This window comes from Micropterus dolomieu, linkage group LG08 (assembly GCF_021292245.1).
Source record: "Micropterus dolomieu isolate WLL.071019.BEF.003 ecotype Adirondacks linkage group LG08, ASM2129224v1, whole genome shotgun sequence".
Taxonomy (NCBI): domain Eukaryota; kingdom Metazoa; phylum Chordata; class Actinopteri; order Centrarchiformes; family Centrarchidae; genus Micropterus; species Micropterus dolomieu.
In genome coordinates, this window is record NC_060157.1 from 28,615,811 (window position 1) to 28,630,893 (window position 15,083).

The 15,083-nt window shown below is 41.2% G+C and overlaps 2 protein-coding genes and 1 non-coding gene across 6 annotated transcripts in view; 2 read left to right on the forward strand and 1 right to left on the reverse strand.

The window, feature by feature from the left end:
• atp13a2 (ATPase cation transporting 13A2) overlaps nucleotides 1-13,882 on the reverse strand; it is a 97,092-nt gene extending 83,210 nt beyond the window's left edge. Inside the window, exons 1-10 of one of the 3 annotated variants that reach the window (XM_046055860.1) lie at nucleotides 13,721-13,882; nucleotides 10,397-10,473; nucleotides 9,966-10,133; nucleotides 9,210-9,268; nucleotides 8,455-8,521; nucleotides 8,283-8,362; nucleotides 8,013-8,090; nucleotides 7,855-7,924; nucleotides 7,583-7,717; nucleotides 7,421-7,487 (exon numbers count right to left, since the gene is read on the reverse strand). In XM_046055860.1, coding sequence (XP_045911816.1) covers nucleotides 7,421-7,487; nucleotides 7,583-7,717; nucleotides 7,855-7,924; nucleotides 8,013-8,090; nucleotides 8,283-8,362; nucleotides 8,455-8,521; nucleotides 9,210-9,268; nucleotides 9,966-10,133; nucleotides 10,397-10,473; nucleotides 13,721-13,733 — 814 coding nt within the window. In that variant the 5' untranslated portion in view covers nucleotides 13,734-13,882. Of the gene's footprint in view, nucleotides 1-7,420; nucleotides 7,488-7,582; nucleotides 7,718-7,854; nucleotides 7,925-8,012; nucleotides 8,091-8,282; nucleotides 8,363-8,454; nucleotides 8,522-9,209; nucleotides 9,269-9,965; nucleotides 10,134-10,396; nucleotides 10,474-11,220; nucleotides 11,671-13,720 lie in introns of those variants that run through there. The other 2 variants (XM_046055859.1, XM_046055861.1) reach the window with 2 other exon arrangements.
• Nucleotides 2,065-4,955, forward strand: rplp0 (ribosomal protein, large, P0). Of its 2 annotated transcripts, XM_046055865.1 has the most exons (8): nucleotides 2,065-2,111; nucleotides 2,399-2,506; nucleotides 2,649-2,824; nucleotides 3,067-3,154; nucleotides 3,715-3,861; nucleotides 4,018-4,203; nucleotides 4,332-4,472; nucleotides 4,731-4,955. In XM_046055865.1, the coding sequence occupies exons 2-8, from the start codon at nucleotides 2,453-2,455 to the stop codon at nucleotides 4,887-4,889; spliced, it is 951 nt and encodes a 316-aa protein (XP_045911821.1). In that variant the 5' UTR covers nucleotides 2,065-2,111; nucleotides 2,399-2,452; the 3' UTR covers nucleotides 4,890-4,955. The 2 variants fall into 2 exon arrangements, with proteins under 2 accessions (XP_045911821.1, XP_045911822.1); XM_046055866.1 differs by lacking the exon at nucleotides 2,065-2,111 and having other exon boundaries at nucleotides 2,399-2,526.
• LOC123975891 lies at nucleotides 3,460-3,587 on the forward strand. The gene has a single exon (XR_006826184.1). It is a non-coding gene; the product is annotated as a small nucleolar RNA SNORA63 (small nucleolar RNA).
• Nucleotides 13,883-15,083: the final 1,201 nt, after the last annotated feature.

The window sequence follows — 15,083 nt, forward strand, 5'->3', positions numbered from 1 at the left end:
TCACCTTGTGATGAATAATAAAATGCATGCTGTCCCGCACTAGCAGTGTTATACACGAAGAAAATCTGAAATCTGTATCCCGTTCAATAAAGTCAGAAGGTGCACTCTGTGTATATCAAATGCAGGACATTACACATGTTTACTACAGCTTTTAAGTTGGTTCCCAACCTTTTGGCTTGGCCAAGGGATGCTTACTTAAATATCATTTTGTGTAGCAGAAACATGTTTCTATCTTCTTAATTATCTCATGACCCCATACCTTTTATTTTGTGACCCCTTGTCACTAAATAAATAAAACTACACGGTAAAGCTCCGTGAGCGCCATTTAATTTTTTAAGTCTGTATTAGTTTCAAGTAAATACCCATTCAAATTGTATTGAAAATCAAAACCCCAGACAATAATTTGATCCCAACTGGTTCTCCAGTGGTCAAACAACAATGTCTACAATCAGACTGGCCTATTAAAACAAAGTAGTTCAATACACCTGACAAACACAAGGACAAGACAACACATCTCTCTGGAAAGGAGAGATTGTGACCTGAAGTCTGTACTCTGTGAGCGCTCGGAGCTTGCCAGCGAGCTCAGAGAGGTGCGGGTGGCTATCAAGAATCTCCAAGTACTCTAGGTCCTGCAGCTGGTGAAGGTGTAGGAAATCTTTTTCTGGTACATGTTCATGGCGAAGTTTGAGTGTTTTGAGCTTTGGAAAAAGTTGTGGGATTTGAGCTGTGTGAGCTCCCAAGTGTGAGGGCCAGGGGTCGATATGGAGGTGCAGGAGATTTGGCACCTGCGCTGCTACGGCTGCCATGTCCACAGAGGATAATCCTGCAACACGCAGTGTGAGACTGGTCACTGTGGCTGGAATGGAGGTGACATACTTCTTAACAGGCGGGCCCTTGACAATGACCAGGGTTGACAGTTGAGGGAGATCACTCAGCCATGTTTTCAGGTGACCCACAGGTGATGGCCGTCTTTGGGGCATCTCCTGACCTGAGTGACTGTAGAAAACAGCAAGACTCGTCAGGCCAGGCATCAGCCGCATTGCATCTTCTGGTAATGGATGCTCCATGCAGCTGATTAGTTCCAAACTGGACAAGGCTGGGACACCAGCTTGTCCATGTGCTCCTCTGGGAATATTGTGAGGGGCGAACAGTATGTGCATAATGGACAATGAGAGGTGCTTCAGCTTAGGCAGGCAATTAAGTAAGGATTGAAGCATCCAAATGGGTTCTTCAGAGATCCCAATCTGATGACAGACCAGGTGTGTCAGATTTGCAAACTGGGAGACAGCAGAAATGAAGATACCCATTGCTGTAGTGGGTAATTTAACATCACACATGCTAAGGTGGGTCAGCTGCTGGGGCCGGCAGACTGTGGAAGCATCTAGCAAAAGAGAAGTGCGACAGTTTCTAATAGCCAGACGCTTCAAATCTGGAAAGTCCTTTAAGCAGTCGAGGCTCGCTTGGGAGCTTTTGTCCATTACCACTGTGGTGAGGGAAGGAAGGGACAGGGCAAGCTGTTTCCAGTCCTTAGCTTTGCTGCTCCTCACCACCACACTTGTGACTCTTCTGCGGCGGAGACTGGCCCAGAACTGACTGTTGTAAGAGCCATACTGAAAACTCAGAACTACTGACCAGTCTTTCCAAAGAGATCCGTGGTCAATAAGTTTTTTGAAATACTTGCAGGACGCCCGGACGCTAAACTTGTCTGCCGCTGACAGGTAGCCAAAAACGTGGTTCCAGACCTCAGACGGAAGCAGTAGAGCCGACGGTAACATTGCTTTGCTCTAGATATGTTAGCTAACTACATATATATGGATATAACACCGGTATTCACTTTGCGAGTTACCATAACCTTAAACCTTGGCTGAAAGAAAGAAACACCCTTCTTTACTCCATGCTTACTGCTTTTAGTTGACACGTGATCTACTTTGAGTGACTCGTAGGCTGTAGTGAGATGGATTCTTCTTATTGGCTGGTGTGATTGACACACCAACCATCCAATAGTTGTTTAGCTGATGCCGTAACTCCAATGTGATTGGTCACCAGTTTGGTATATATTTTCCTCGCGGCCATCATCTTCCTCTTTCTTTCACGCGACCCCTTTGAATAAGGTAAGGCTCGTCTTTCGTGCTTTCAGAAAACGAAGACCCTAATATCAAGATAAAGATCAAGATTATATTTGAGATAAATCGTCTATAGCACTTTTAAAGATGTGTTATGCCCCTTTCAAGGTACGGTTGTGACTTAACGTTAAGCTAGCGCGGCCTGTTCTTAGCTAACCTGCGATTAGCCTGCAACGTTAGCCGTCGACCACATGTCAGGATATACAGGATATCTAGGATTGTGTCGTTTCCTGTTGGGTATCTAAACTACATGTATTTTTATTTTTGGGCTGTAGGTACTACCTTGTCTTTAAACCAGCTGTTAAGCGATCCTTGGAAGCACTGCAAAGATGCCCAGGGAAGACAGGGCCACGTGGAAGTCCAACTATTTTATGAAAATCATCGTAAGTAGGACTTGACTTATGTAAGTTCATATTCACACATAATCTAATCTTTGTTTAGTGTATATCGAATATACACATAGTAAGTTACTTTCAGTCTTATTTATCTGTGACTTACTAACGTCACTATGCTCTTTATCTGTAGCAACTTTTGGATGACTATCCAAAATGCTTCATTGTGGGTGCAGACAATGTGGGCTCCAAGCAGATGCAGACCATCCGTCTGTCTCTGCGTGGCAAGGCTGTGGTGCTGATGGGTAAAAACACCATGATGCGCAAAGCCATTCGTGGCCACCTGGAGAACAATCCTGCTCTGGAGAAGTAAGTTTATGGTTTCCTCTACTTTTGCTACTCTGAACCACCAGTTATTTATAGCAGGATAAGTTACAATGCAGCTTGTGTGGTACTGCTTTGTCGTTCCCCCTGCAAACAATAACCTGTTTCCTCGCTATACCTGTCTGTCACCATCTTGACTGCCAGGGACGTAAGGTTTCAGACATTAACAGCATTTTAGAAATGGCAGTCTGCTTACATATTTAACAGTCAATCTCATGGTTTCACAGGCTCCTGCCCCACATTAAAGGGAATGTGGGCTTTGTCTTCACCAAGGAGGATCTGGCTGAGGTCAGGGACCTGCTGCTGGCCAACAAGGTAAAAGCCCAAGAGAAATCTGACGGAACAACCACTTGGTGTGCTTCTAGTTGTACAACCAGAGTCTAGATTGCTGCTAAAATTTTATGATGCACGACGTCTCTATAGATATACACTTGCATCATTGTGTAGATTTACATTTAGTAAGTACATCTTAACATCTTGGAAAAGTGTCTAACTGAATAAACATTATTCAGCAGTAAGTGCTAGCACATGACTTCTGAAGGTCATGTGCAGCTGCAATCAGTAACACCCTAGGAACCAAGTTGATCAGTACAGTTTAACAGTATTCTCACACTGTCGACGTGCAGGATAAGTTACAATGCAGCTTGTTTGGTGCTGCTTTGTCGTTCCCCCTGCAGATAGTAACCTGTTTCCTCGCTATACCTGTCAGTCACTATCTTGACTGCCAGGGACGTAAGGTTTCAGACACTTATACAGAAAATGGGAGAATCCAACTTAAAACTTGCTGAGCCTCCAGAAACCCGTTCAAGCCTGCCCTTAATATGCAAGTCAGGCAAAATGGCACACTAAACTGTTATAAACTCGTTATACCCCAGGTACCTGCAGCTGCCCGTGCTGGAGCCATTGCTCCTTGTGATGTGACTGTACCAGCCCAGAACACTGGTCTGGGTCCCGAGAAGACCTCTTTCTTCCAGGCTCTGGGTATCACCACCAAGATCTCCAGGGGAACCATTGAAATCCTGGTGAGTTGGAAGTGTTACACGGAGTTATTTCACTGACACACAGGACGTCCTGTTGAAGCAACTGTTCCAGCCTACAGTGAAACACAGATGTTGATTCTAACCGAATGTCTAGCAAAAATGTTTGCATCAGTAACTAACCAGTATTTCTGTCCCCAGAGTGACGTCGGTCTGATCAAGACGGGCGACAAGGTTGGTGCCAGCGAGGCCACACTGCTCAACATGCTGAACATCTCACCCTTCTCCTTCGGCCTGATCATCCAGCAGGTGTATGATAATGGCAGTGTTTACAGTCCTGAGGTGCTCGACATTACAGAGGCTTCTCTGCATGCCAGGTTCCTGGAGGTGAGATTAAGTCTTTGTATAAAGAACTGTTCTTGCAACTAAAACTAATTCAATAAGATCGCTTTTGTCATATTTCCAATTGTTAATCTGTAAATTGGTTCGTTAAATAAAATTTGTGCATTCTTTAGGGTGTGAGGAACATTGCTAGCGTGTGTCTGGAGATTGGCTATCCCACTTTGGCCTCTGTACCCCACTCAATCATCAATGGCTACAAGAGAGTCCTGGCTGTCGCTGTTGAAACAGACTACTCCTTCCCCCTGGCAGACAAGGTATACACATCAGACCAGTAACTGATCCCATTAGTTAAACTGCAGGACATGTATTTAGTTGAAACCTGTGTAGTGATGAATTAATCACGCTGCCAAGAGCAACATGTGTTCAGTGTTTCTGGTCAGTGAGGATGCCTCTTTTCAGACAGCCCCTTAGATTCAAAATTGTCCTGGAGCCTATAATCTGAGACATTTTGCATTACCAAGAAACTACTTCACATAAAGGAAAAACTAACATACCTTTTTTGTCCTCCAAAGGTCAAGGCCTTCCTGGCAGACCCATCTGCTTTTGCTGCTGTCGCAGCACCTGCAGCAGCTGCTGAAACTGCTGCAGCTCCAGCAGCTGCTGCCAAGGAGGAGGTTAAGGAGGAATCTGAGGAATCAGATGACGACATGGGCTTTGGTCTGTTCGACTAATTCAAATACTGAACAGAACCAGATAAGAATCAAATAAGACCATGATTCAATAAAATTGTCTCTCTAGCTCTGTGCCTTGTGTGGATTTTTCTTGGCTTGAGCGGTATAGCTGCATGTGTTATAAGTGATACTGAATGTGTGGGTACTAAGGGGGAATGAAGCCCACTGATTTGCAGATGTTGTGTAAACCTTGTTTGTGCCAAATTCTGCTTGCCTGCCGAGAATTGCACGCACCTCTTGGGCAGTTAACGGTCATGTATGCTGAGAAAGTGGGGATGCAAATCTCGGCAGGTGGCACTCTTCTGGTGAACTATGCATCCACCAAGATGCACTTCAGACCCTTAGTTTCGCACATTGATCAAACGTGGTCATTACCATATTTGCTGAATCTCAAATGTTAGTTCATATTGTAATATATTAACTACTGTAAATGTTAAAATATACTTTGAACCCCACAAAGGATATTATAGCGTCCTAAAGCGGTAATAGGAGGTGCACGCTATTCTCGGTAGGCATAACACCTGGCTTGTATTGAACTTAGGAGGTGCTCAAAGCAGCTTCCTCAATCCACTGACTGGGTTCAAAGTTTGTTGAAAAATGAACATTTTGCTGGGTGACTTCATTTTTCCCGAGAACCACTAAAGACTTCCTGTTTTGGCGTATCCGCCTTCAAAATAAAACTGTTGCTGTAAAACTAGGTATTCTGCCAATTTTGTGATGCATGAGCATGTAGATAAGTTTATATTCACTTAGCAAAGCTGCACACTGAAACACTACACATTTCATTGCATTTTAATTTATTTAAATAAGTAAAAACCGTTGTTGACTGGCCATGGATTAAACCAGCCTGACTTTGATATCCCAGTGGGGCTTTTGATAACATTTGGATCAGATTGAGTAAGGGTACTAAATTTGGCTGATTAGTGCTGCATCATTAAAACGAAGCTGTGCAGTTTCAAATTCTATATGAAAATGTCTTTGTAGCCAAATGATTCAACAGCTTAGTTTATTAGCATCTAAGTGGTGGTGGGCAGATAAATGTTAATGTGGAAGTATGTCCACATGAAGTTCCAAGCTGGCAAAGAAAAGATATCCATCTAACACATTAGTAATGTTTTATTGCATTTGATAAATTAGCTTTATTTCAAAGTAAGTTTTACACGTACATAGCTTGCTTTCTGATTCTGGGGCATAACAATAAATATAGTAGATGGAAAATACAAGATAAAGCAAATACTTCAGGTCAAAGAAGATAAAAAATATTAGAGAATATAGCCGCAAGCGGATTATTAGGAACTCAACAGAAATCGAGACTCATCAGACCAGGCAACATTTTTCCAGTCTTCAAATGTCCAATTTTGGTGAGCTCTTGCAAATCGTAGCCTCTTTTTCCTATTTGTAGTGGAGATGAGTGGTACCCGGTGGGGTCTTCTGCTGTTGTAGCCCATCCGCCTCAAGGTTGTGCGTGTTGTGGCTTCACAAATGCTTTGCTGCATACCTCGGCTGTAACGAGTGGTTATTTCAGTCAAAGTTGCTCTTCTATCAGCTTGTAGCATCAACAAAGGCATTTTCGCCCACAGGACTGCCGCATACTGGATGTTTTTCCCTTTTCACACCATTCTTTGTAAACCCTAGAAATGGTTGTGCGTGAAAATCCCAGTAACTAAGCAGATTGTGAAATACTCAGACCGGCCCGTCTGGCACCAACAACCATGCCACGCTCATAATTGCTTAAATCACCTTTCTTTCCCATTCTGACATTCAGTTTGGAGTTCAGGAGATTGTCTAGACCAGGACCACACCCCTGAATGCTATGAAGCAACTGCCATGTGATTGGTTGATTAGATAATTGCATTAATGAGAAATTGAACAGGTGTTCCTAATAATCCTTTAGGTGAGTGTATTACTCCATAGCTCCACTAGTGGTGACTAGCAGTTCAGCCCACTTGAATGATAACCATGTAGAAGTGGTAACTCCAATGCCTCTATGGAGGACAAAGAGTGGGACATAGAATCCCACAGATAACTCTACAATTTATTGTCTAGACTTTTGATTTGACTACTTTTGATTTTCAGTCTTGAGGAAAGGGGAACTGAGACACCGGTGGTTCAATAGTTACATCTATTTATGGAGAATACATGATAACTATTATTGTCATACATCTCAACACCTGGGTAACGTAACACTTACCCTTCAAATAATGGTTATTTGGCACTAGATTAAACCATGGCTGTGAATTAAAACAATAAACCACTTCACCAACCCTTCAGGAAAACAAGGTGGTCATAGGGTTTTGTTAATGTCAAGAAATGCTGCTCTCACTCATTCTTTTGGCAGGCTAAAACTCTTACTGTCTTCAGGTCTTCATTTTATTAATGTCTGCCACTGACCTTCAGATGAAGCACAGATGCTGCAAAGTGAACAAATTTAAGCCTAAATATCAATCGAATACAAATCCATGTAGACCAGTTTCTGAAACTACAAGAAATCACGTATTAGAAAAAATAACAATACATTTCCAAAAACTCACCTCCTGAGTTTCTCCGGATTGTGACATTTGTGACCAACCGGGCCATGTTGCAAAGAGTGATGCTTTGCTGTGGAGTAAAGTCAAAGAAGGTTTATATAATATTATCTACATCCATATGCAGAACCAATTATAATCATATCGAGTATCCCACTACAGGCTCACCTTGCGGATCTCATAAAGTGAGATACTTATGGACAAAATAGAGATAATGAATATACATATGGCGTAAACAAAATAATGATCAATCATCCACAGGGTGATGCTGAACAACTGGAACACATAGAATGGGTTGAGGACCTAAAGAAGCAGATAAAGAGAGATACAAAAGGAATTAATTGACACCTTCTGAAAAAAATATGACTTCAAAGATTCCAAACCATCACAAAAAGTCAAATGAGGCAGTATAAAAAGTATAGAAGACTTTTCCATCTCACCTCCTCAAACAGCAGTTTTATGTAAGGCTTCACAGGCACATCAATAAGGTTGAGCCCGTACATGCGTCTCCTGAAAGAATTATTGTTGTGAATGACTCAGCGGTGCCCTCTGAGATTTAAGAATCCATTTATTTCTCCATTCATGCATCCGTTCCTACCTAAAGCTCTGCTCCAGGTGACTCAGGCCCTTTTGGAAGCTATACAGGTCCTTGCAGGTCCAGTCCTCATTGAGGACACTACAGACAAGGACAGAAGGTTTCAACACTATGATAACAAAAAAGGAAATGGGTAGATTTTCTATTCATATATTGAAACAGAACAGTATCAGTGCAAAGTAGCACAAGTTTAAAACTATCTAAATAAAAAAAATGTAAAAATATACATGATTAACGTAGCTGCTCAGTACTTGGATTCTCATATTACAGTACCTAACACGACAGAAAGCTCCTTTCCTGTCCAGCCAGATGTAGCGCAGTCCTTCAAACAGGTAGTAGCGCAGAAGCGTTTTCTGTAACAATAAAGATCACTTGTAGTCTGGGAAAGAAGATCCTTCAGAACATTATTCTGCCCAAAAATTCCAAACATTCACTTCTTCGTTACCTCATCCTTGTACAGCTGAACGGTATCTCTCCATTCAGTGTCCTCCAGCTGTCCCAACAACTGCAAACTGTGAGGGACAACCCACGTAAGCAGAGCCCACAAATAGTTAATCGCAGATATGTAGAGCCTGATGATTTCTGCGGAATCAATTAAACGCGGAATTTCGAAATATCTGCCTATATGTGGATGCCATTTATAAATCGGGGGCTTCCCTAGCATTATAATTGTCTTTTTCACAGCACTTGAGCCAAACGAACAGAAAAACTATAGGTACTTCTGGGTTTTGGTGTACGAGCAGCCAGCTTCTCTTATCTGCTCTCTGTGTCCAAGTGTGGACATATGCGCCATCATATTGAAGTCAGCATGCTAGCAAGAGTTTATCACTTCAACAAATTCTGAAAAGTGCAAGGCGCAAGCTCATTGAAGACACTGTGGCTGCACAGGCGGAGTCAGATATTCCAATAGAAAAAAATAAAAAAGCTCCATCGAGCAGCATATGCAGGCTGTCCAGCAGAAGAAAATTATCAGTAATGATGTGATAACCTATTTTATAAGGGGCAAATCACAGTACATGTATTGTAAAAATACACAATACATTAATTGTGTAATGTCCCCATAAATAATTGCACATGAATTTAAACATTCCTATATGCACATTTGATAGGCTACATCAAATGTATTGGTATCGATAACAGTTTTAATCTTGTAAAACACAGAATTTAGAAAAACATGCAGACATCAGACATGTAACTTACCTGCCCTCCTCCACCTCCTCTGTGAAGACCTCCACCACATGATGCTGGCCGAAACTGTCCTGATGGAGAAATGACACAAATACATCTGTGATCCCGTAAGACAGCATTCTGCCATAGACATATTCCTCCTCTTTTCCATCTTGCACCAACATTCATGCTGGGTGATCAGAATGCCATGAGCCAGAGCAACAAATATAAACCTATCCTACCGTTCTACCCAGCAGAACAAGTACATGTTAAAACAGATCAAAGTGATTGTACAGAGCTTTGGTAATTCATACTGATTAGAAACTGATGAAGCAAGATTACGTATTTACTACCACCTGATGAATGTGGATGTTTGAGGGCCAATATTTAAGACTGAAGCTGGTAATTCCTAAGATTTTGTGCCGATGTAATGTATGCAGTACAAAGTTTAAAAAAAAAAAATAAAATTTTTTAAACACACATAACAGAACATTTAATTATTATATATACCAGACTGAGAAACTAACATTTCAGTGCAGATTTTATTATAGCAATGATAATTTTTATGTTCAATCTGATATTTTATGACCAGGCCAGTCTCACCTATTACGGACCTAAAGCCAGTTCTATATGGGTTTTGAAGAATATAAATGGATTTGGGACAAATTGGCATGCAGGTCAGTTGTAATTCTTGCAATGCAAAAAATAAATAAAAAAATCCAGTTTTAGTAATAATGCCAGGTATCAAGGGGTTTTTAAATCTGAGTTGGAATCAATTTATTTTCTCACTCTTATTAGCAGAATATCCGCCAAAGCCAGAGGGCACGAGCAGCAGCGGGCAAGGACAGCAAGCCTTGGGCGCCAGTGAAACACAATCAGGAGGAGACCCAAGGACAGCACAGCAGCCAGACGGCACAACCACATTCGCCAGCGCACCCATTTATAACCCTGAACATCCTGGTGGGGCAAAGGAGTCAGACAGTCCATTCGGATTCAAATAGAGGTAAATTTCCATATACTGCAGGTGGTTAGCTTATCAGCACCCATATCACATGATAGAAAGCCACTGTCATCTGTCAACAAAAACTCTGCAACTTTACTTATATTTGTTAGATTTTCCCAGTTTTTACTCTTTGCTTTTCTTGTCTATATCTAATTCTTTGTTGCAAACGTGCAAATGTCCATTGTCAGTTTAGCGGAAACACTGTGGAGGTTCTTACCATGTGTGATTCAGGACTGAGCAGGTGGTTTCGTGGACTGGGCGATGGAAGTCCGCTCTGCGGCTCCACCACACTACCTACAGAATAAACAAACACAACCATTCCTCTGCTACAACATTCACATGGATTGAGCAGAATACACAACACACACCCTATTGGTCAATATTACAGAACACACACTTCAGATCTTTAGTTATGTCCATGTTGCAAACTGCCACAACCTTTTTGGTGGCATTGTTTAAAAAATATTAAACATATTTTGTATGAACTTAGTACTGAGGTTAGCACATGCATCAGCACTTATAGGATGGGTCAGTGTGTTAAACAAAACACAACTGTATGTTTGGAGGGTATATTCATTTAATCCCTCTGCAAAAGCCCCTGAGAAATTCTAATGAAAAAAGGAGGATAAAACAAAATTATGTGAGTCAAGAGTTACCATAAACTGTTTTAAGGTTACACACATCTGAGTACGAGAAACACTCCCATATAAACATTAACTTTTAAGACAGAGGAGAGTGATATATCCCATAAAGTATTCTAAATTTGCCATAAATCCATTAAGTCCATATAATACTATACAAACACCGCTCAGATAAAAAAAATCTACCATAAAGTGCAGTAAAGAACGATGTTTGTATATTTACACGGTTGCTTCCGCATCCAAGAGTCAGTAACAAAAAAAAAAAAAAACTACCATATTAAAACGCTTTTTCGGAAAGAAGAAACTGAGCTTACCGTCAACTCGACCCCGTAAGTCTAAAAGGAATATTTTCCCGAAAATATCTATGATATATGAATATGATAAAGATGGTGAGTCCCACCTGCTACTGCAGGTCCTTTTCCCCGCGTGCGGTACTCGCCAGGACGCAGTACAAGTCTTCTACATTTCACTCTTGGTTCACCGTGACTTTTTCTTCTTGAGAAGAAACACCTGTCCTCTTTTCTGCTCTGTCCTTATCGGGCTCTCTTAGCCATTCATAATGGCCCTATATAAACTGCATTACCGAGGTTGCACTACTTCACGCTCACCTGCCTGCTTTTCTCCCTCTGTGGCTTGTCTACGTAACATAAACCTTGCAAAGCCTTGTTCCAAAAGGGCACAAAGAGAACACGAACGGAGGTAGTGGAGGACACAAAAGTAAAATCCTACCCAACCAGGTGCTGAGCGTTTGTGTGACAAACTAAAAGTAAAAAGAAGACAAAGTATAAATGGATTCCGCCGGGAATGCCTTTAGTTGAAACCTGTTCAACTTTTCATTAAGCCGAAGCGTTCATCAATGTCCCTTTTCGCGAATCACAGCTTGGATGGGGCGGGACTTTCAAAAAAAGGTTGAGGCTCTACAGTAAACTTTCCAACGTCGGGAATCGTTTCCCACGAATGCTATTAAGATCTGTGGACACTATAAAAGCAAAGATGAAAGTTGCTGGTATATCTAGCCTATCTGTTATATCAGTTTAATATGATTAATTTGTGGTTTGTTCATGAATATGACTACACCAACAATAACAAAGATAAAGGAAGGTGAACTTCTCTTCATCAATACATATTAGATTTAATAATAGTTTTCTCATGGTAAGAGTTTGCTTGTAGTTAAAGGTACCAGAACAGTAACTTGTTGCTCTTGTACTGTATGGACATTACTCTACATACACAGCACAACACTGCTCAAGAAACAAGAACTGGGTCTTCTGTTTTGTCATTATGCACATGATATTAATGTAATGTCATGTGAAAGCTTATCAAGGCAAATGTGACTGAGCATGTAACTTAGTTATTTTGCCAAATCACATGTATTGTTCTAACATGGTTTGCTGTGTCTCTGACTATTTAAAACGACCTGTTTGAAGACTTATCTATTTGACATTAAAGCTACACTGAAGCTGCCATAATTTCCTTATTGTGGAAGGTGGTATTAAATTACAGCTGGTTTCACGTGACTAATTTATTCACATGCCTCGCCCTAGACTATCTCAACACACAGGAATTCCAGGCACATGAAAGCCTTCATTATGTCTCTTTTAAACCATGCAGCACACAATAACTGTGCACAGTATCTTCAACCAAGTCCAGTTGCCCTTGACTTTAACCTTCTTTGGATAACTATGACCTGGATGACTGAGAACCTTCACAGACATTTAGTGGATATCATGCCTACAAATAGGACTTCATTAATCCTGCTCTGTCCAGTGACACCCTAAGAGAGACTGGCTTTCGGTTTCTTCTTCAACCAGACCATTACACAGGGCAAACTTTCTGCAATGTCAAAAAAGGGAAATGAGTATACACAAATGACTCGACAGTCATCTGAGCTGAGGATGCAAAAAAACCTAAACCTCAAATAGCGCAACACCGGGCCAATAGCTTATAAACGCAAGTGTTATATCAGCCTGACATCTAACGCTACAATACCTGCCTGGCTCTATTAAATCCTAGTCTTTGCAACTTTCATAGATTGCCATAGCAGCCTTAGTAATAGAAGAAGTAGTAGCAGATCAAGAAGGGGCAGCAGCACTAGTAAAGTGTATTGACTAGAGCCCAGCCAATATCAGTATTTGAGAGTTTAAAGCTGCTATAATCAATATTTCTATATCAATAATGTTTCACATGTATGAGAAAAGGGTCGCTCCTGGTAATGAAGCCCCCCCAAAAATTATCACCCAACTGTGCAATTCCCCTCAGCTCATTTACTGTTTTGGTTCAGTGTCCCTGCTCTCACCGGTGTCATTTCCAACAGCAGTGTATTGTATTATGTAATAAATACAACTGTATACTGCCTGCCCAGCACCAACCTACAGCAACTAGCTAGTGAACATTATGGAGTATTTCAATCAAGTATTGCAAAAAAGACATAACATAAAAGGTTTTTGCTATGTGCCAAGTTTTTTAAAGAATTGTGACCAGCAAATGTGCTGAGCAGGACCTTTTACAGATAAAAATACACCTGCCAGTTACAGTCCTCCCTAAACTAAAACATCAGCTTGGCTTGATACAACCTACGTAGGTAACGTGAAGGAACTCTAACGTTCCGTGTTTAAGCGAGACGTTACGTTAGTAACGGTAGCATACTGCTGGTGTTTGTTTTTACCGAACAAATGTAAGATACATTGGTACATTTACAGGCGAGCTGACAGCAAATTACCCTGTCCGTTGCTGCCACTATAAAACCTGCAATAATTCAGCATTTGTAAGCAAAAGAACAGGCTTAAGCACGTCAAGCTACCGTTACCGTCCCTCGGCTGGTATTTGCTCTGTAACGTTACTGGCTCTCGGGAGGGAATGGTTAACGCTGCAGATATTCAATAGCATTCAAGCACACTTACATCGCCTGTCCATTCCTCTGGTCAAGACGACAGCCTCCACATTACCTTCTGTCACAACATCGTAACCTAAATGACAGGTTTTCTTCTAACCAGACATGAAAGGTTCTTTAAAAAAATAAACAACAAAAAAACATTGTGCAAGCCTAGCTAGAAACTATCTCCCTACGGGAAGTCACGCGGTCCAAAATAGTCACAAGCGTGCCATGTGTAGAAATGTCGTCACGCTAATTTCAGCCTGCTGATTATTTTCTCTACATAACACGATATTTCAAAATAGCATTTTTCCCAACAAAGACTTAAAACCTTAGTTTGATTCAACATTCTCTATCAGAATACTATTGAACCACACATATTGCTATTGGTCGGTTATTTTTTGTAAAGTGCCAGTAAGAGCAGGAGGAAAGAGAATTCAAAGTTCCAGATGTTAAATAAGAGTAACGGTAGTGGTGATAATGAAATACTAATAAAACAATCAAATAATTCAACAAGGTAGATTTATTTATCCTTTTGAAACAGAGGATTGTATGATGAGATAAACTGTAGTATCCATTTGTACTACTCACAGAAAGGCAAACATTAGGCTATGTACAAATATTATATAGCCTAGGCCTAGTAAATAGGTAAATAAAACTATTTTACATGGTGCAGTGAAGATGAATTTAGGAGTCTCACAGCCTGGAAAAAGAAACTGCTCTTAGGTCTGGTAGGCCTACGACAGTATACTTCTTCATGTCTTGCCAGATGGCAGCTGTTTAAAAAGGCTGTGGTTGGGTGGGTACTGTGTTTTAGTATGCTTTGGGCTCTGCAGGCACCTCACCTCACTGACATCACTGATGCTTGGGAAATGGGTACTGATGGAAAAGGACTTATCATCAACAGTATCAATGGTCTTCTGAGCAGTTTTAATCACCGTCTGCAGAGCCATCCTGCCGTGCACATCCCATGCCAGTTTGTGATGTTTCCAGTCAAGATGCTTTCTATTACTCTGTAAAAGTTAATTCTCTTTCGTATCTTTAAGAAATAGAGCCATTTCTGAGCTTTCTTCACTGCCATGGAGATGTGTGAGGGCCGTGTCTGTGCAGCTGATTTCCATGAACCTATAAGGGTTCCACTAAGTTCCCCTGATGTAGACAGGAGAGTGTCTTTGTTTCATTTTGCCTAAAAATCAAAGATCAGCTTCTTGGTTTTGTTGACGTTGAGCAGTTGGTTGTCAGTTGGATGTGCTCCATTTAGATAGTTCTTTTTTAGACTGATTGTATTGTGCATGCAATCCCAATGTCACACTTTCACGACTTGCTGGGACACTTAAATAGAACAGAGCCATCATCAGCTTCTTCTCTTTAGGCTGACTGGATCTTGTTCT

Excerpts from the sequence above, each read along its gene's own strand:
- rplp0 (XM_046055865.1), top strand. The coding sequence starts at position 2,453 with ATGCCCAGGGAAGACAGGGCCACGTGGAAGTCCAACTATTTTATGAAA. Across the intron at positions 2,507-2,648 it reads ACTATTTTATGAAAATCATC|CAACTTTTGGATGACTATCC; the intron begins GTAAGTAGGACT and ends CTTTATCTGTAG. Across the intron at positions 4,204-4,331 it reads TGCATGCCAGGTTCCTGGAG|GGTGTGAGGAACATTGCTAG; the intron begins GTGAGATTAAGT and ends TGCATTCTTTAG.